This window comes from Fomitopsis serialis (assembly GCF_022376445.1).
Source record: "Fomitopsis serialis strain Sig1Antser10 chromosome Unknown B0H18scaffold_65, whole genome shotgun sequence".
Lineage (NCBI taxonomy): Eukaryota > Fungi > Basidiomycota > Agaricomycetes > Polyporales > Fomitopsidaceae > Fomitopsis > Fomitopsis serialis.
In genome coordinates this window covers 23,524-43,306 of record NW_025955025.1, presented here as the reverse complement: position 1 = coordinate 43,306, position 19,783 = coordinate 23,524, and the positions used below count along the sequence as shown (strand labels likewise).

General features: G+C 56.8%; 6 protein-coding genes across 6 annotated transcripts; 5 read left to right on the top strand and 1 right to left on the bottom strand.

Annotated features, from left to right (window-relative positions):
* Positions 1-3,058: 3,058 nt before the first annotated feature.
* On the top strand, positions 3,059-4,623 carry B0H18DRAFT_1023085 (uncharacterized protein; the record flags this gene model as incomplete). Its single annotated transcript, XM_048029617.1, has 3 exons — positions 3,059-3,970; positions 4,033-4,116; positions 4,182-4,623. Coding segments are annotated over 3 exons (1,260 nt in total), but the record flags the coding sequence as incomplete, so codon positions are not given.
* Positions 4,624-6,922: 2,299 nt separating this feature from the next.
* On the top strand, positions 6,923-7,605 carry B0H18DRAFT_1190992 (Myo-inositol-1-phosphate synthase-domain-containing protein; the record flags this gene model as incomplete). Its single annotated transcript, XM_048036040.1, is given in 3 exon segments — positions 6,923-7,237; positions 7,251-7,351; positions 7,401-7,605. Coding segments are annotated over 3 exon segments (621 nt in total), but the record flags the coding sequence as incomplete, so codon positions are not given.
* Positions 7,606-10,582: 2,977 nt separating this feature from the next.
* On the top strand, positions 10,583-10,939 carry B0H18DRAFT_844691 (uncharacterized protein; the record flags this gene model as incomplete). The annotated part of the gene is made up of 1 exon (XM_048039544.1): positions 10,583-10,939. A coding segment is annotated over one exon (357 nt), but the record flags the coding sequence as incomplete, so codon positions are not given.
* Positions 10,940-11,281: 342 nt separating this feature from the next.
* B0H18DRAFT_1121708 (chitin synthase-domain-containing protein) lies at positions 11,282-12,976 on the top strand (the record flags this gene model as incomplete). The annotated part of the gene is made up of 9 exons (XM_048034380.1): positions 11,282-11,410; positions 11,468-11,710; positions 11,773-11,963; positions 12,017-12,056; positions 12,122-12,242; positions 12,287-12,351; positions 12,398-12,421; positions 12,474-12,699; positions 12,762-12,976. The coding sequence occupies 9 exons, from the start codon at positions 11,282-11,284 to the stop codon at positions 12,974-12,976; spliced, it is 1,254 nt and encodes a 417-aa protein (XP_047890418.1).
* A 2,728-nt stretch (positions 12,977-15,704) lies between these two features.
* On the bottom strand, positions 15,705-17,148 carry B0H18DRAFT_956884 (uncharacterized protein; the record flags this gene model as incomplete). The annotated part of the gene is made up of 6 exons (XM_048042505.1): positions 15,705-15,861; positions 15,913-16,209; positions 16,295-16,376; positions 16,423-16,563; positions 16,608-16,724; positions 16,860-17,148. 6 exons carry the CDS (start codon positions 17,146-17,148, stop codon positions 15,705-15,707), a joined length of 1,083 nt encoding a protein of 360 aa, XP_047890417.1.
* Positions 17,149-17,450: 302 nt separating this feature from the next.
* On the top strand, positions 17,451-18,941 carry B0H18DRAFT_956883 (uncharacterized protein; the record flags this gene model as incomplete). Its single annotated transcript, XM_048042504.1, has 6 exons — positions 17,451-17,704; positions 17,768-17,840; positions 17,969-18,149; positions 18,409-18,705; positions 18,755-18,830; positions 18,932-18,941. 6 exons carry the CDS (start codon positions 17,451-17,453, stop codon positions 18,939-18,941), a joined length of 891 nt encoding a protein of 296 aa, XP_047890416.1.
* Between the last annotated feature and the right edge of the window lie 842 nt (positions 18,942-19,783).

Below are 19,783 nucleotides of genomic sequence, written 5' to 3'. Positions count from 1 at the left end.
TTGCGCGACACCTCTTCCTTGAGATAAACGATCTGCAGGCCGGGGCATGCACGAAGGAGGAACTCGGCGTTCTCCTGCTCCTCCTGGTTGAACTTCAGTACTGCTGCATCGAAACGGCAAACTTGAACTTGCGACGCGCCATACGCTCCAATTCGCGTTCGAGCTTGTCCGTGTTTCCGCCGAAGAGCTGAACGACTTCCGGATTCTCAGCACGGTAGAGGAGCTCGATGGCCTTCGCGTAGTTCGTCATGCTGGAGACGGTACGGTAGAGCGTCTGTGCACGCAGTGAGGCCAAAATACGCGTCCGCAGAGTGAACTCCGGAGCCGCGCTCTTGAACCCGATGCAGTAGAATGGCAGATCGACAGCCTTGGACTGACCCTTCTCGTCGTTGCCGAAGGGGCTCGTGCCGTTGTGAATTGCCGACTCCTCGGCGAGAATCTTGGTACCCTTCACGAAGTTGTCCCACTCGACTGGGTGCAGCTGCTTGAAACACTCGAGTAGCGTGACACGAGTGTTTTGGTCCTCTTCCCTGATAATCTCACGCAACGAGAGAAGGATCTAGAGAACCATTTGGCACGTTTCATACCGCTATAAAATGCACACTGACCTTCTGGTAATGAGGTGTCAAGACTGTGAACGTCGGCATCGCATCGACAGGAATAGGCTCCGGGACCGCGGCCGTCAGCGACTGCGCGAAGAATGAAATGCGACGCTCTGCTTCGCTGCCGGGAGTGAAGATCTCCGAGTCACCCTCCAGGCTCTTGTCACTGTGACTCTGTCAGATGAAGAAAGGCAGGGCCTGGAGACCGCGATGACCGCCATTGCCGGTGTCGACCTGGTGGTAGAGCAGCCTCTTTTGCACATGATCGATAGATAGCAAGTGCTCGCGGTACATGGAGAATCGAGATGATGATTGCATTTCAGATCTGTGAGACTAGTACCTACAAACCGGAGTGCGTCAGCCAACCTCGCTCTGTAAGCAAACAGATTTCACAAACCTTGGGCTTGTACTTCGTCTCCATGTCTGCCGTAGCAAGCAGCTTGTAGTCTACTTCTGAATCTTGATGCTTCCCTTGTCGAGAGGTCGGTATCTAAAAGGAGTGGGACGGCGGTGTCGATGTGGCGCGCGTAACTCGCGTGGTTTTCGCGTATGCTCGCGTGGAGCGCACATGGCGTCCACGTTCGCCGCGTGGCCTCATGTGGCGCACCCTCCTCCCATAAGCTCCCGGCGTCTTCCGCCAGCGGGCGCCTGCGCGAGCCAGCCCGAGGTGTCCCCGAGGTGGAATTTCCGTGACGGGAAAAATGAGTAGAAAAAATACATACAGTGTACACATATATTATAAATGGGAAGCCTGAGTGATGGGAAGAAAAATCACAACTCAGTGCTGGGAAATAGGCCATCTCAGTGCCGGGAAATTAGCACTGAAAGACCACAAAGGAAATGCAATGGGAAAGATTGAGTAGGGAAATGTGTGCCTAAAATCAATGTTAATGGCAAGCATGAGTAACGGGAAAATTGAGCAATGTCAGGACTCAGTACTGGGAAAACTTGAACAGGGCATCTCAGTCCCAGGGAAAATAGTGTGGATTAGCACAGAGAGAACAGTATATAGGTTCCTCCTGGGAAGTAGAAATTAAATATGAGAAAAGATCAATATTGGGAAAACAGGACACCTCAGTAACGGGAAATAATGGGAAGGCACATTTCACTGGCAATAATGGGAGTAAGTACCAGGAAAACACACCTCAGTGTTGGGAAAACAGTAGAAATTGGTCCAGGGAAATGAGATATCAATCCCGGGAAAATAGGAAATCTCAGTGCTGGGAAAACAGGACACATCAATACTGGGAAATAATGGGAAAACAGTGGTAATATCAAACAATTGCCCTGCAGCAGATTATGGACATCAAGAATACAAAAATGTGGAACAAAGTGTACTGCAGGCTGGGAAATATTGAATAAAAATGTAACCACAAGAGCAACACACAGCATTGAATGAATCAGATATGGGCTGGCATTGCCCAAGCATGTAATCTTAAGAGTAACATGAAGCAGTGAATGAAAGATTGCTGCCAGACCTGTGGCGAAGCCCAGGTCTGGCAGGCTCAAGCATGTAATTGTAGGAGTAACATGGAGCACAGAATGAAAGAACCGCCGCCAGACCTGTGGCGAAGCCCAGGTCTGGCATGCATTAACATTGTGATCTTATGGGTGACATGAAGCAGTGAATGAAAGAACTGCCCCGTCAACCCGTGGCGAAGCCACGGGTTGGCGACGCTCGTTTTTGATCGCAGTCCGAATGTACATAAGGCGTGAATTGGTGGCGGAGCCTCAAGTACACGTCCTCCACGTGACTGAGCTTGTGGCGTGTGCGCGGCGTCGATGTGCCGCTGCTCATGTACACGTGACATTAACAGCAGCGACAAACAAGTGTTCAGCCGTCCGGCGACAGCTCCACAATTACAGACGAGAGAGCCTTGCTCTAGCGAGCAAGGGATTCAATGAAGAAGGACGAGTGGTATCTGGATGATCAAAGTCGTTAAGGAGCCCACTCTCAACGTTCATGCCGCAGGTTCAAACGTTCGCCGTCGTCGGAAGTGCGCTGCTGACGTCCCGCTCGATGGTAGCAAAGGAAGGAAATAGTAAGGGCGATGTGTTGACCATCCTCAGGCTCACGCTTTCAGGCGTACACTCTCTTTTCTGCGTTGTACAACAACCTGCCAGCTTTCAAGTTCTACGACTCCCATGCCCTGTATCTTATATACCATGTACATTCTTCACCTGCGATTCAACAGCTGCTCTTCTTTTTGTCTCTTCGGTCCAGTGTCCTGGACACACGCGCTGCCCGACATCGACATCGCTGAACGCAAACGCGCGAGCAAGGGATTCGCCGCCACCTGTGGCGGCATTTCGAGTTCTTTAGGCTCCGCCACTTGGGGTTAATATCCCAGCGGGTTTGCAGGGCATTTCAAGCCCCGCTGTGGCGGCTGTGGCGCGATCGCCCCGAACGTCTCTAAGTCGCGTCGCGCCCCGTTAGGATATTAACCCCAAGTTCAATCCTGCGGCTCTTTGCGAAGCATGCATCGCAGCACTCACTCCTTCCCGAGCGGCATGGCGAGAAGCGAACAAAGGATGATATCCGCCGTGATGCCGTCGAGGAGATGTACCGGCATTGCGAAGTCAATCATCTCTGCGAGGTGTGGGCTTACCTGTGGAATTCGTGGTATTCACGGAAGCGATGGCCACTGTGGGCACGCGGTGCGTACTCCGCGAGCATTCCTTGCAAGCGTACGACCATGATGGTCGAGGCTCTCTGGCGAAACTTGAAACGGCTCGTACTTCACATGTACAACCGCCCGCCCGTTGACCTCGCTGTTCACGCGATCATCACGAAGGCGCTTCCACCCTACCGTCTCACTCTCCGACGTCTCCTGCGAAGCGACCGCGAAGGCCGCGCACAGGCACTCACGACCATGCAAGAGCACTTCAAGCACTCGTGGGAGCGACTCATGAAGGTCCCGATCAAAGGCACGTACACGACGGATGTCCACCGCTGGACATGCGACTGCGGCGCTCAGAAGTACCATGCCTACCTTCTCTGCAAGCACCTTGTTCGGGCCGCGGGAAACCCACCTGCCTTATGGTGGGTGCAGGTACAGCGGTTTCATATTCCACCCTTCTACACAGTCCCCATCGACGGCAAGATCGCGCCACCCCCAGAACTGACGACGAAGCACGCATGGCTCAGTCGAATGCCCAGGGTGGATACCAGTACGTCGGACTCGGATGACTCGGACTCGGCGATTGTCACTGGCAGTGGTCATGGCAAGCGTGCGGCGGCGCCTCCCGGTTCGGTGAATATGTCCCGCGCATCTCAGGCGCAGGTGCCGGTGGCGGATACTTCAGAGGAATCGGGAGAGGAAGATTCAGTGCTGCCCGCCTTGGCAGTCACTAGTAGGTCATCACCGGTGAGTATCAATGTGCACTTCGGGATTACATGACTCGTATTCATTGCCGGGCACACCTACAGATAGATTCGTCACCTAACAAACCACCGCCTACCGGACGTGACGGGTTGTTGCGCGCGCGGGTGGGTGGAAGTGCGGGCTTTACAGTAAGCAATGCCACCCAATTGCAATGGTGCGCCAACACTAACACGATCGACAACGTCCGTGTCAGCTTGATGACGAAGACGACGTGGACGTGGACGAACATCTCCGCCTGTTACACCGCGCCGCTGATATCATTGAAGAACAACGCGACGCCGGTGCAGAGGGCCGCTTCGTCCAAAACGCCCTTCGCGCGACCCGCCCAGCCGTGCGTTGGGCCCGAGACATCGAGAAGCATGAGCGCAGACGAACCATGCCCATCACGAATACCCGCGAACGGGGGCAGGCGGCTCCTTCAAACGTTATAGGTTACAAGTATATCGCACGGCGCTGAATTGAAAGTCGTACTAGCTTGTTTGTTAGTATGTTATGCTTATCTTCCTACTTACTCGTCCTTACTACTCGGAGTCCTTAACTGTGGCGTGACTCTAGTAATCAGTATATTGCATAGTAATGAGTCGGTACAAAACAGTTGTAATGTACATAAGTATCCGTATAAACGCAATCTACTATTCGCGTTGTAACGGGGCGCGACGCGACTTAGAGACGTTCGGGACGATCGCGCCACAGCCGCCACAGCGGGGTTTGAAATGCCCTGCAAACCCGCTGGGATATTAACCCCAAGTGGCTCCGCCTGCAATCCACGGCATACGTTCAGACTGCGATTGAATAAACCGACCTCTCGACGAGCGCGTCAAGAAGTAGACTAATAGGCTTGTTCTCACTCTCTGAGTCTCTGACCTGGCCCGCGTGTATGGATCGTGCCATGGATGCATGATCCGTGCACGCTTCTCTCGTACGAATATCGCTGCTCTACTCCAACACACCCCTCTTGGCTCTGCGTGTATGGATCGTGCCATGGATGCATGATCCGTGCATGCTTTGCTCGTACGGAAGTCAATATATTTGTGTCGGTTCGCCGTACCAGCTGCCCGTGCGCATACATGGAGTCAGCAAAGAGGCTTTGCAGATCATGACGAACTCTGTGCGTATGTCGTTGAAGCAGTGAATCCCTAGCTGACCCGTCTCCCGACATAGCTCTTGACGCGTCTACAGCAAAGGTCGCTCCCGGAAACGAAACATTACATCAACGACTGGTCAGCCGCGCTGACCTTGGCACGCGTCCTTTCCATGCGTGGTCCATAGCGCAGCTGGGCGACCAAGTATCATAGGTACGAGTTTCAGGAGCTCCCACGGCGGCAGCAGTACCGGATGTCGATCTCCCAAGTACATCAACCTGTCAAAGTCGTTGTGAATGGCGTTCCGCGCGATCTCCAGGAAGCGCGCTCCACGCGCTCAGTCTGTTCGGCCCGTCCACCCTGATTCAGGCAATCATCCTCCACGACACTCCACGACACGCGTTGAAGCACGCCTCGGACCATCCCTCTGCCACTCCAGCCGAAACGACCAGGCCAGCCTTTTGCTCCGTCACCCGTTGCAGGGCCTTCCACTCCCGCCTCCGCCGCAACACTCACCAATCCACCTACGCCTGCGCACGTTGCGAATTCACCAGACTCCAAAGTCGTCCAGCCACCCTCCTCCAAAGAAGGCGTCCAAAGCCAGCACTAAGTGTTCGAAGCCTAGTACATCGAAACACGGGCGCCAGCGCCAGTGCCTGCTCTCGGCGAGTCGTCTACATTGACCGCTACTTCGCCGTCTACGCTGGCTGCTCAGCCAGTCGTCGTACCAGAGTCTTCGCCCGCCCCGCAGAAACCGCCAACGCCAGCACCGCTGCAGCGACATCAGCCGTGACAGGTTCAAAGCCATGAGGCGTCCGCTAGTACCGAACAGCTAGTCGGCGAGGCGCCGCCATAGAAGCCTGAGACGGAGTGGAACAGTGCCCGGGCCGCGAGCGAGGAGCTGGTCAAGAAGCAAGAGGACATCGACGCTAATCGGATGGACGAGAACACTACCAAGTTCTTCGATCTCTCGTGCGACGTCAGCGGAAATGACTCAAGTCGTGTGGCGTGTTTGGTCCCCCGATGCGCGTATTCTGCTCTCCAGCCATTTCGACCAGAACGGGCGCCATTCATCTCCTCGCTTCCTCAGCCATGGTCGACGAAAAGCGCGGAGAGCCTCCCCTGGACTCGACTCGCAAGAGCTGGAACGTGCCGCCACGGATGTCGTCGAACATACGCTCGAAAAGGAGTCGGAAGATGCTTGTGCGGTGCTGGGTTGCGTTCATCCCCCTCCTCCTGCTGCCCTGCGTCAAGACCGCCCAGATCGAGACGAATGCGGCAACGCGAGGAGGATGGCAAAGAGAACACAAAGGAGAAGGAGAAAGGGGAGGAACGGTGCAGGAACATGAAGAAGAACGAGCGAGAGAGCTCGTAGGACATAGGTACGCCCTCACCGTTGAACAGTCCTTCTCGCCGCCTCAGGCATTGCCAGTGCCTGCGACAACAGGCGTGTCAACAAACGAGGCATTCATTCAAGTTGTGCACCCTGCTAGATGCTTGACTGGTCAGTGCCAGGTCATATCACGCATGGCCGCACTCGGCAAGCCGCGCCCCTCGATCTGCTACCCCGGCTTCATCACCGCGAACCAGGAGGCCCATGACAACATCGTCCCCGCCGCGGACAAGCAGGCCCACCTCGAGCAGCTCCGCGCGGGCATCTGCCGCTTCAAACCTCAAGGCTGAGCACGGGCTCGATCGCACCGTTGTCTTCTGGACCGCCAACACGGAGCGCTACAGCGGCATCATCCCCGGCGCGAACGACGCCGCTGACGCGCTCCTCGCGGCCCTGTCGATGCTCTTCGCCGCGGCGTCCGTCCTCGAGGGCGAGCCCTAGAACCCGACCGTCCCAGGCGGAGTCATCGAGCTCGCGGAGCGCCACAAGGCGTCCCTCGGCGGCGGTGACCTCAAGTTGGGCCAGACGAAGCTCAAGTCCGTCTTTGCCGAGTTCCTCGTCAACGCGGGCATCAAGTATCTCTCGATCGCGCCCTACAGCCACCTCAGCGACAACGACGGCCATCACATCTCCGCAGAGCCTCAGTTCAAGATCAGCAAGAGCAGCGTCGTCGACGACTTGGTCGGCGCGAACCACCTGCTCTCCAAGCGCCCCGAGGTAGGCACGGTCAAGGGCACGAAGGCTGCCGAGAGCAAGCACTCCATAAGTATCGTCGTCATCAAGTAAGTATTACCCTGTTGTCGGCGACTCGAAGTGTGCCGTCGATGAGTACTACTCGGAGGTTTTCTGCAGTGGCCGCTCAACCATCAACATCTTCACGAGTACGAGGTGTGTTGCATGGACTGTAAAAGCCAGATGCATTGCTGACTCGCCGCAGGACCCTGCTCGCTATGCCGCTCGTGCTGGAACTTGCCATCCTCACCGAGCTGCTGGCGCGCGTCCAGTACCGCGGTGTCTCTGCTGGCCGAGTTGTACGATGCGCAGGCGGTGAAGAGGGAGGAATGGTGGAGCAAGAAGTTCATGCCCAGTCTCGTCAAGACGAGGTACGTTTGCTGCAGCATTCGCTAATTGCGCATTGCTAAACTTTCTATAGCGAGGGCAAAATCCACCTCGACACGCCGTTTTCCCGCCTTCTGGGCGAGCCGCCTAGCATGGTGGCTGGTGCGGCACCCACGGCCGTCAAGGCTGGTTTCGCCAACGTCGTCCTGGCGGCCGGATACCGCGTCGAGCTTGCTGGCGGCGGTCACTACAATGCTGCCGCGGCGCGAAGGTCGCCGAAATACAGAGCAAGATCTCTGCTGGTGCCGGTATCACCCTCAACTTGCTCGGCATCAACCCGCGCCAGTTCGGCTTCCAGTTCCCTCTATGGCAAGAGATGCGCCGCGAGGGCATGCCCATCGAAGGCTTCTGTGCCGCCGCTGGTATCCCCAGCGCGGAGAAGGCAGTGGGCACCATCGGTGATCTCAAGGCGGCGGGCATTCGTCGCGTGTCATTCAAGCCCGGATCCGCCGGCTTGCATCCGCCAGGTCGTCAGCATCGCCGCGGCGAATCCAGACTTCCCCACCATCCTGCAGCCGGTGGGCGGCCGTACGAGGACTTCCACCAGCCAATTCTGCCTACGCACCATTCGATCCGCCAGCACGGCAACATCTCGCTCGTCGCCGGCTCTGGTTTCGGTGGTGCGGACGATGCCTGGCTGTACCTTACTGGCGACTGGTCCGCCGAGATGTTCGGATACAGCCGAAGCCGCTCGGCGGCTTCCTGCTCACGTCTCGTGTCATGGTCACCGGGGAGGCGCATACGAGCTCTTCGGTGAAGGATCTTATCGCCGCCGCGAAGGGTGTCGATGATGCTCATTGGGAAGGCACCTATGCTAAAGAGACCGGCGGTATTGTGGCCGCCAAGTCCGAACTCGGCGAGCCATCCGCAAGGTCGTCACACGTGCCGCCGAGCTGAGGAAGGAGTCCGACGAGACCGTGTTCAAGCTACCCAAGGAGAAGCGCACTGCGTGGATCAACGGGAGACGCGCGGAGATCATCGCGAAGCTGAACGAGGACTTCGCGAAGCCGCGGTTCAGGTGGAAGGACAGCAGCGTCGTCGAGGGCATCACCGGCTTGACCTACGAGGAGGTCGTCCTCCGCATGGTCCGTCTCATGTACGCCGAGCACGAGGAGCGTTGGGTGGACTTGTCGCTCAGGAACCTGGCGGGTGACTGGCTCCGCCGCGTTGAAGAGCGCTTCGCGGGCATCGACCGAGGCTCGAAGGCGCCAATCCTATAATCCTACTCTTCTTTGGACAAGTCCATTGACTTTGTGAAGCTCTTGTTCGCGACGCACCCGGCTGCGACCGAGCAGCTCCTGGCGTCGGAGGACAAGGCATTCTTCCTCGCCATTTTGCAGCGCCCAAGCCAGAAGACGGCGCCGTTCATCCCCGTCATTGGCGCAAACTTTGAGGTGTGGTTCAAGAAGGTACGTTATAATTGCCCAACAGGGAACTAGGACTCACATTTGGGCAGGACTCTGTGGGCAGCCGAGGACATTGAGGCCGTCTTCGACCAGGACCCCCCAGCGCGCGTGCATCCTCCAGGGCCCTGTCGCGGCGAAGCATGCTACGAAGAAAGACGAGCCGATCAAGGAGATGCTCGACAACATCACCGCGGTCCTCATCAACAAGTTGGCGCAGCGCCTCTACGGCGGCGACTTCAGTCGCATTCCGACTGCCGACTATCTTAGTATAAGAGCTTCTCCTCTCCCGGAGAGCATCACTGGCTCACTCGGTGTCGAGCGCTCTATCGAGGCTGACAAGATCACCTACTCTGCTAGGAGCACCTTGCCCGAGGCATCGACTTGGATCGAGATGCTCGCAGGCCCTCGTCAACATTGGCTCAGGGCCCTCCTTGCGTCGGCGACCATCGTGCAGGGTGCGTCGTGCATCGACAATGCGATGCGCCGTCTCTTCGCTCCTCGTCGCTCCTCGTCCGAGCTAGAAGGACATCCTGACTTTGGGTGGCGAGGCGCCTGTCTCTGCTGCTCTCTACGGTGCGGCCCGCTCATATGGCCAGCACAAGTCAGGCCTCAAGGCCGCCGAGGTCAAGTATCATCCGGCGTCTCAAACGATCGGCGTCATGCTACTCGAGGACCGTCGCGGCGCCCCCGCGCCTCTTCACTTTAAGTTCCTCTACAAGCCGAGCATGGGCTTCGCCCCCATCCACGAGGTTGTCGAGGGCCGCAACGCGCGTATCAAGGACTTCTACTGGAGGCTGAGGTTTGGCGACAACGAGGTGCTCCCCGACATTAACCTTTGTGCCGCGTTTGCGGATCCTGGCGTCACGATCGAGGCGAACGGCGTGGAGACCTTCTGCGCCGCGGTAGGCAATGGGGCTGAGGCGCTCAAGGCAGCGAGTCGCTGCACGCCTTACTCTTCGAGCGGCTAAACGAGCGCATCAACCAGCGCCTCTGCCGCGACGACTTCCACGCCTTCATTGGTCTACTCGACCTACGCTCTTCGTTCAAGGCCGCCTCCATCGACTGTATGGGCTGCCCAGCGCTCACGGTCAACGGCTTCACTGGCCCCGCCACCTATTCGTCGGAGAACTTCCTGGAGCGCAATCTTGAGCCACTGAACACTGACTTCGTCTCGCTCCTCCCCCTCCCCGCCGGCATCTCCAGCGCGCACTCTCGCGTCGTCGTGGACCCGAGGCGCGAGCGCGGGAGAAGGTCCCCCCAGCGGGCGGTTCCGGATCGCCGAACCCCCTCCTTACACAGCCAGCACGCCGGCAAGGCGATCGCGACGCAGGCGCACCCCCGCGATGAGGACACCATCATGTCTGCGCAACAGCCTGCAAAGCCCATGCGCGCACCGTCCGTCCACAGGAAGGGTACCGCCAAGCGCTGGGGAAGGCGGCGGATTCGACGAGAAGTATTGCGATGGTGGGGGGCCGCTAGGGGCGGCGGTACAAGCCAGCGGGCCACCGCATGTGGCGCGCGAGTTCCGGTTCGCGTTTTCTGCGCCAATCCCAAGGACTCCCAGCTCCCAAACCAGCTCGAGGGCCACTCAGTCAAGAACATGTTCCAGGGCGCAGACAACTTGAAGGGCCTCCTCTCCGGTAAGGAGCCTCTCGCTGGAGAAATCCAGGAAGGCAAGGTGGCGGAGGTTCTCAAGGAGAGGACATTGCGCCGGCGGTGGGTGCTGATATGCTGGATCCTCACGTTCTGGGTACCTGCTCCGCTGAAGCGTCCTCACATCCAGCAAGCGTGGCGAGAGAAGCTGGCGCTCAATATGCCCATCTGGTTCGTCTGCGGCTGCGTCGTCTTCGCCATCGCCATCTTCGGTGGTCTCATTTGTCCAACGGCGCATGTGTTCTCAACGAGCGAGTTGCATGCGCATTCCTACAAGAACAGCCCGAACAACATATAGATCTCGATTCGCGGCGAGGTCTTCGATCTCACAGAAGCTGCTGCGGCGCATCTGACTGTCGTCGTGCCCGAGTGCGCCCTCGGATGATCTCTTCCCACTCCTAGTGAGTTTAAGACGACAGTACTGCTATATAACAGTCTCACTCACGCGGTCGGTATAGGCTAGCGCGCTTTGCAATGGTGTCAGTGGTTCCGCGAGCCCCTGCATCCAACTCAGTTCCGTCAACAATACGGGCATCAACTCGCAATACCATGACTCTCGCGCATGGACTGATGATTCTCGACCTGACTGGTACTTCGAGCAGATGCGCTGGAACAACCGCTCGGTTGGATGGGCTATACGATGCCTGATCTCCACAACATGGCGAACAAGGGGAGCGCTGCTGGCGTTTACGACGGTATCACATACGGTCTCATCAACTACATCGCCTCCCCCACCGTCAATCGCTCCGCTCAACAACGGGGTGCTCCCGTTTGGTACCAATGTCAACGCGCAATTCATGAGACCAGACATCGTTAGCGTTCTCAGTATAACTCCGGGCAAGACGCGACGAGGAGGATCAGCAGCCTCGGTCTGGACTCTCAGGTCCTGACGCGGCAAAAGACGCGCCTTCGCAACCTATTCGCGATCGGCAGGGTCGAAGCGCGGAATTCGCTGAAGTGCCAATTCGCTTTGTTCATCCTGCTTGCGTTTGCCATTGGATTCATCGCTTCGATCAACTTCGGCTCGGAGCGCGCACCTGAAGACCATGACAAATTCGTCATCTGCCAGGTCCCTGCGCGGAAGGCTTCGAGTCACTCCAGCGGACAATCACCTCCCTCGCAACGCTGAAGTACGACGACAAGCGCAAGCTCCTCCTGATCGTTTGCGATGGTCAGGTCGCTGGTTCCGATAACGACCAGCCAACCCCTCGCATCGTCTTGGGCGTCCTCGGTGCGCCTCCGAACATCGACGCCGAACTGCTCAGCTTCTTGTGTCTTGGTGAGGGCGCGAAACACCACAATATGGGTAAGGCGTACTCCGAGTCCGGACTCTGAGGCAGCCGGCCACGCCGTTCCCTACTTGGTCGTGGTCAAGTGCAGCACGCCCGGTTAGAAGGCGAGGCCTGGTGACCGTGGTAAGCGTGGCACAGATGTTGCTCATGCGCTTCTCATTGAACGAGGCTGATGCTTTCTCGTACAGGTCCATTTCAACGCTCCGACGAACCCACTGGAGTTCGAGATGTATCACCAAATCAAGAATGTCATCGGTATAAACCCATCGTTCTACGAAAGCGTCTTCATGACCAATGCCGATACTGCGGGTGACCTGTTGTTGCTCAACAGGCTGATCTCCGCGTAAGTCCAGTCTACCTGAGTGACCGCCACGAACTGTTCGTTGATCTTTCCATAGTATGGGCGCATGACAAGAAGGTGATTGGTGTTTGCGGAGAGACTGAGCTGTCGAATTGCCAAACAGTCCATCGCGACTATTATGACGGAGGTGTGTGATAGCATTTGAAGTTGTTTCGCGCGATCGCTCAGACTTTGCGCAGGTCTACGAGTACTTCATCTGGCATCACATGGCGAAGGCATTCGAGCCCCTCTTCGGGTCCGTCTCTCGTTTGCCCGGTTGTTTCAGGCATCACCGTCCGCGTACCCCCGACGCACACAAGCCACTGTTCATCTCCAACCAGATCATCGACAACTGCCCCCAAAGTCGACACGCTGCGCATGAAGAACCTGCTGCACCTCGGAGAAGATCGATTCCTCACGACGCTGGTTACGAAACACTTCCCGGTGTACAAGACGCTCTTCATCCGGGACGCGCGCGTGTTCCACAGTCGCGCCAGACGACTGGAAGATTCTGCTGTCGCAGCGTTGGCTTTGGATCAACTCGGCGGCACACAATCTTGGGGAGCTTGTTCTCTTGGAGCAGATGTGTGGCTTCTGCTGTTTCTCGATGCGATTCATCGTCATGATGGACTTGGTCTCGGCGCTCATTCAGCCCGTTGCGGTTGCCTGCGCGAGCGGTCATCTCGCATTTATGGGCATTTAGATACTGATGGACCGTCGACGCTCGTGGGCGCCTCCGACCATGATGATAAACGAAGGATACGCCGAGTCATGCGCCGGGTCCATCTACGGCCGTGAGACGTTCTATGCTTATCGGCAACCCTCTCCTAGGCCCATCAAACAGTGAAAGTTGCGTTCTCCCGATGCCATTATCGAGTCGCTGCTACTACGTGCAAACGGGCGCTTACCTGGTCCCTGCCACGACGAGCTCCTTTGCCCATTTACAGTGTCGCTATCGCCTAGCTGACACCTCTACCGGGTAGATTTGACGCGTAGAGCCAGAAAATGTGGTTGTCGAGCACAGAAAATGAGTATTTCATGAGCTAGCCAGGGCACGATGGAACGAAAGACGCGTCGTGCAGGGTGGTGCGAGCATGTGGCTCGACAAGCGTCAACGCGCCAACCCCCGACTAGTGACTAGTGGGTAACCGTAGACATCTCCAAAATCGAAGTCAGATGCGAGGTTATCAGCGTCAAAAACTGTGCCGAGCTGGCTTGCGCGGGCGGTGTGTTCACTTCCTCATGTACAGGACAGTTTCGTCCCAAATGACCTATCTCTTTACAGTTGCAGTGAAGCAACAGCCCTCAGCGCGGAGGCGTTCGCGCTCCTCGCGGCGCATCTTCTCGTGGTGCTTCTTCGATGGCTGAGGTCCTACGAAGGGAGCCGCCGGACAAAAATATCAGAGTTTCGTACAATGAACGAGGTTTCAACTTCGCTTAACGGTTTCAACTTCGCTTAACGGTTTCAACTTCGGCAGGCCACATGCCCGAGACCGCCGAATGCTTACATAACCGCCCCATATATGGGTTTGCGAGCGGCCACTCCTCGCTGTCAGGCTTACATGTGTAGGGAGCTCGGGGGCGTTCGAGAGGTGTACTTCTAGTTAGTTATAGTACAGCCTGTACTAGTACCAATAGTACTTCGACTCCGAAAGAATTCATTCGTCGTTGAGTCTCCATGTAGAGTGTGACCAGTGGTACCCTCTGGTTGTTGCTGCATACGCGCTGAATTTTGAGTCTGGAAAGATCATCCACTGGCAGAGAGAAGAAGAGAGCGAAAAGGATATACGTTTGATGCCGACAGAGGCCTGTACCCTTGAGCTTGAGCTTAAAGTACATGAGAACGTGACGACATGCTAGTAGCCTGAGGCTGCTGAGTTAATATGACAGAAGAATGATCGTAGACTCAGCGCGAGCCTGCGTGACAGCTGCAAGGTGGGAGCTATTTGTGTATGCAACTTACCCGGTGACTGGTACCAGAGGCGAGTGGCAGACAAATGTCGCAATCCCGGTGTTGTTAATATTCGCTTCTCGCTCGCCTCGGAGTCTGACGCCTGCGCCGAATTGATCACTCGACGTGTTCGCCGCTTCTCTCTCCGCTGCGCTCTCGCCTCAACATTCGCAACCAATCCTCGTCGACCTTCCATGCGCTCCTTCTTCTGCCCCGCACGCGATCCTTAATGACGGCTTGCCATTATAACTGACAGGCATACAGGTGCGCCAATATATCCGAGTCGCTGTTATGCCCCCACATGGCCTAGTGGCACATGCGCACTGCGGCGCCTGCATTCTCGCGCAATGATGTGGGGCCCGGGCGCATATTGTTCTGTGTAAAAATGTGTTGAGCAAGAGGGTCCGAGTCGAGAACGCTCGCCAGTGATTCGCGAACTCTCGAACCCTGCAGGTCCCTTCGCCTTCTCAGCTCCTGTTCGCCCCGAGTCCTTTCATGCAAACGCATCGAGGGCGCTGAGAAAGTTTGATGCGCCGTCTTTTGACTATATATTTTGACTATATTGCATAGCACTACGGACCATATTGCGGTGCGCGCCACCCACCGCATACTGATCCACGAACGGCGGAAGTCAGCGCGAATGGGAGACAACTTGACGCCATTAATGAGACCTCGCTCACCAATGGGCTCGCCGATGACTGATGATACGGCCAAGCACGGGGGTACTCTTGATGGGCGCACCCTTGCAAGCGACCGCCTCGAAAACGCCGGGTTCGCGCCTGAATAGACTTCCGAGCATACTAACTTCTCGTGGTCAGCCAGATGGACTCGCCGATGTAATGGCTATATCGGATCGCTGCATACAAGGGTTGAATACTGAATGGTTCATCGCAGCCTCAAGAAGCGGAGATCAAGTACTTGCTGCGTTGAATGATACTTGTCCCCCGACTACAGATGAGCAGTCTGGTATTTAATTTGGTACTTCACATTTGTAGAGACACAGTCAGTCAAAAGGAAACCAGGAGTACCATCGCTCTACTCACCAGTTACACAGAAGAGGCCCCGTCTGTCCTACTAGGTGTAACCGGATGTAGGTCGCGATACAGTACGAGGCCGCGTCCGGTCGCAGAACAAGCGCCGGCACGGTGGCGTGACCATCGCAGATAACTACTCAACTCCCGGCTGCAATACTGCTTCCCCACAATTTATTCTTTCCCGCTCTGCCATCAATCTATCTCCAGAGTGTATCTACCGAGTCACATCCCTTATTCGTCCAAGCTGAGCTGGGAAAGGCGCGTTAAGCCGGGCGTTAGAACATGTCGGGCCGAGCTCGGCCAGGACCCGGGGAACCGCGCGCCACCGTTGGGCGAAGTTGAAACCGCCAAACGAAGTTGAACGACGCTCAAAGACGGGATTTGTTGTCCTCAAACCGAAGTAAGTTCTGTCCGGCCAGGGTCTTCATACTTCGTGGCGCCAGGCCTCAATCAGAGAGGGTCTTCGCCGGGCCCCCGCTTGAATCTCGCCCTATTTCGACCTCGCCCAGGCTGAATCGGCCAGGCAATTTGGCACAGGAATGCAAACGTCCGAGTTTCTTGTTGCAAGTAGGATCGCTGCGCAGAAAAATCTGCGCGGTACCGCTACACGCCGCCTTGCTATGCTCTCAGACGCTCAGTAGATCTAAGAGCCACCTGCTCTCTGCTCCTTCTGGCGCCTTTTGAGCCCCTATTCTGCGGCGCCAGTTTGGGCGGGCGAAAGCAGTCGCTCGTTCGCAGGCGAACGCATGCGTTTGTCCCCGACGTCCCCATTTGTCCCGTCCTCCGTTTAGCCTTAAAATTTCGGAGAGCGTGCCCAGGACGTATAAAACTGGACGTAGCAGGCCGAAACCCGAAGTATTTTCACGTCGCTGGCGTAGGACGGCAACACCAACGCGTTGGCGCTGCCGGCGCAGCGTCGGTGGGGGCGCGCCTCCCGCCACGAGATCCGACCTTCAACTGGTTTGCTTTCTACGCCGTCGGAACGGAAATGCCGGCGTCGGCCAGTCTTTGAGTTTGTCGCCTCTACGACGCAAACCTCCCGCGACAGACGAGCCAATGATTAGCTACACGCCCTCGCGTCCAACCCAAGTAGCGTAGCGCGAGCATGTAGTCGGAGTCTACGCAGGGCTTCGCCCTCAAACGACAATAAACGGGATTACCAACCAACCAACGACAGCGGCCACTGGTAGCCCGGAGTCTGGGAACGTTTTGTCCGTGGGCGAGCAGGAGATTCCAGTTGGAGTCGATCAGCAAGGGCGAAGAACCTCGTCTCAGAGCGAAGGAAGGACGCCGCCGCCAGAGCGTCTGCCCATGTATTAGTCACATCAATAATTTAGCTGACGGAATACCAAGCGCGTCGTGGTGCAGTTGGTTGAACGCCCTACGGGGTGCATGGAGGCCGGGGTTCGAACCCTGCGCCAGGAGCTTTTGCGGTCCTACGGGATCTAGGCTACCCTCTGACTTATCTGCGACGCAACTTCTAAATATCTGTGATCCGGGCGATGATGTCACGTGTGGGAACGGCTTTGCACCTCCGCCGAAGCGGGCTGACTAAGGCTTGGCGTCTCCATGTTAGGCAGACTCGTCTTGGCCAAACCCACGGGGGGTCGGCTGCGTTCCAAGGACGCGCTGGCTGGCGGTTCCCCAGGTGGAGCTGTGGCCTAAGGCAACGCCCACCGTCCTCTTGGCCGAAAACGCCGGGGGACTCTCCGCAAAAAGTAGTAGTCTCCGATTATTGCTGTTTTCTCGTTGGACGCCTGAGGCCACGCGCGTGATCTGGGGCGCAGCAACCTCCAACGGCTCGTCGCTCGACTGCCCCCCTGTGCTTGGTTTTGGTGTCGTCGGACTCTGCTTTGGGCGGGTGTTCTTGCCGGGGTTTCTAGCTGTCATGCGAAAGCGCCGTCCCCGTGTCTCGCTCGCTTCAGCGCAATGAACAACGCTCGTTTTTTAAAGCGTACAGCACATCAGACGCGCCGAACTGGCCCAGTGGTCGCTCGCGCATGAGCGAGAAGCTTGCGAGCCTGGTAGTAGCGGAGCCTGCGTGCGCGAGGCTGCCAATACTGCGCGCATGGCCTGATACCGAGGCAGCTTGCCTCGACAGCTTTGACTTCCTGTAGTCGCGACCTTCGCAATATCGCGGCTCGCATGTCACCTTGTACGGTATTACGCCGCGTCTGATTTCCTAGACGAACATGGAAGACTTTCAGCCAGCTGCAGGAGGTTGGCGCGGCCGCCCTTGGCGAACCTTTCCGCCGCAACTCAGCTTCGCAGCCGGCTCGCCGTTGGACGCGAGAGGATGTGGTTGTCGCAACACGGACTCGCAAACTTGGGAGTATGATCGTGTAGGCATGTTGTTGGCCTGCGATCACTGGCTGGGGACCATTCGGAGCATCGCCGGGCTCCTCGGCGTCGTCGAGGATGTCTGGTTCTTGAGCGTCCTGCGCATGTGCGTAGATCGAGGAGCTGAGTAGCAGTATGTCGCATGTGGCATAGGGACATTGTCGCCCAGATTTCTTGCTCGCGGCGAGGTGCCACTGCGAGAGAGAAATGACCAGAGAATCGGTTCATTTCGACAACCTCAGGTGCGGCACGCGACTCTGCTCGCCATGCCCCTATGCCTATGTCAGTCGCTCTGTTTCGATGTCCAAAATATCAGATCACTCCGAGGACTCTGCAACAAGAGGGCTTGAAGCGCGCGCATGCCGTGTAGTCCATGGCATATCCGGTTCTCTTCGCAAACAAATCCCTGCGCAACCGCGTGCGTACACTCCAAGGCTGCAAGGTTACGATTGCGCCGGGAGCGTCTGACATGGAAAATGCGAGTAATCCGCGCAGGAACGCGACCGTCGATGTACATAAGCGTAACACGAGTTACGCCCTCGACGTGTATCGTATGCGCCATATCGCAGGCCATCCACAAGGATGTTTGAATAGGAAGGGATGTTGACAGCGACGAACGGCTCGCCTGCATCAACTGGGACCGTATCAGCGACCAGCTGCACTGACTTGCTCCATGCTTCTTGTAGAAACATAGTACGAGGGCGCATGCCCCTAGCTGCCGTAATTTGAGTTTCTTGGATTGCGATGGCAGTTTGACACGTCCTGATAAGTAGGTCTCTTGCCAGTACTGAGTGTACGGTTGCCCGATAGTCCGAGGCCGGGCATTTTGCACGACGCGCCTCAGCCACATCGCGTCGCTCGTCCTCCGCCTGCTTCATATCTTCAACGGCTCATTCTGTACTCGCCCTGCGATCGCAGCAGTGCTCCTGCTTCACTATGAGCGCCGGGAACAGAAAAACAGAGGTATCAGCAAGTTCTCATTGGCCCTCAAAGTTCGACGACTTCGGGAAATATTAAGCGCCCGACGATGCTGCGACGCGCTCGAGCTCGGAGGACACAATTATGGTGCATGGCTGTTTTGGTACAAGTATGTCGGGCGTTGGACAGGTATGCAGATCATCATAGGATGGTAAGACACTTGATACTGATACCGCAGTGAGCATTCTGTGGGCCCAGCGAAATACTGTAAGACTTTCTGAGGCCAGTGTCGTCGTAGGCGTCCGGTGTGCATGGTATGTCTGGCGGTGGTGGGGTGATGTACACATAGGTAGATGTGCGGTTCAAGACGCAATATACATATTTCGGTTTTGTTGATGTACACGAAGGCCTGCAGCATACTGTGACTCCGAGACGGCAGACTATCACTCACCTGTCACAACCACGAATAAATACGAAAGCCCCATTGAGCTTCTCGTACCCTCGACACCTCGGTGTGGCCAGTCACAGACCAGTTACTTCACCTGCAATCAGTGTCCGGGTCTGATGAACGTGGGCCGTTCTGAAAGAGCCGTACCCGTAGCCTGGGAAGTGCAGACACAGTACTAGCGCATATGAATACCTCGCCATATAAAATGTTGCCTATACTCTTCTGAGCACCATCCAGAGAGTAGGCAGGGTGTAGGTATCCTCCAGACTTGAGCTTGAGTCTGAGCTCGAGCGCGTCGCAGCATCGTCGGGCGCTTAATATTTCCCGAAGTCGTCGAACTTTGAGGGCCAATGAGAACTTGCTGATACCTCTGTTTTTCTGTTCCCGGTGCTCATAGTGAAGCAGGAGCACTGCTGCGATCGCAGGGCGAGTACAGAATGAGCCGTTGAAGATATGAAGCAGGCGGAGGACGAGCGACGCGATGTGGCTGAGGCGCGTCGTGCAAAATGCCCGGCCTCGGACTATCGGGCAACCGTATGAGGGCGTCAGGCTGCGCAGAGTCTGCAACGAAAATGAGAGCATTTCAAACTTGAATTGCTCTGAAACTCGCCCAAATCGTCGTGGCAGTCTTCTACCATGTCGTGCTCGTCGACATCGCTAGCTACCCCCAGGTTTCCGTTTGATGGCTGCGCCGCCGCGTGCCTCCCAAAATTTGCCAGCGGACTCCGAGTCGAAAGCACCGACTTCTGTCACGTCTGCCCGCCTCCAGAAGTCACGCGGTGGTTTCCCTATCCCTGTCGTCCTTGCGGTGTCTGCTGA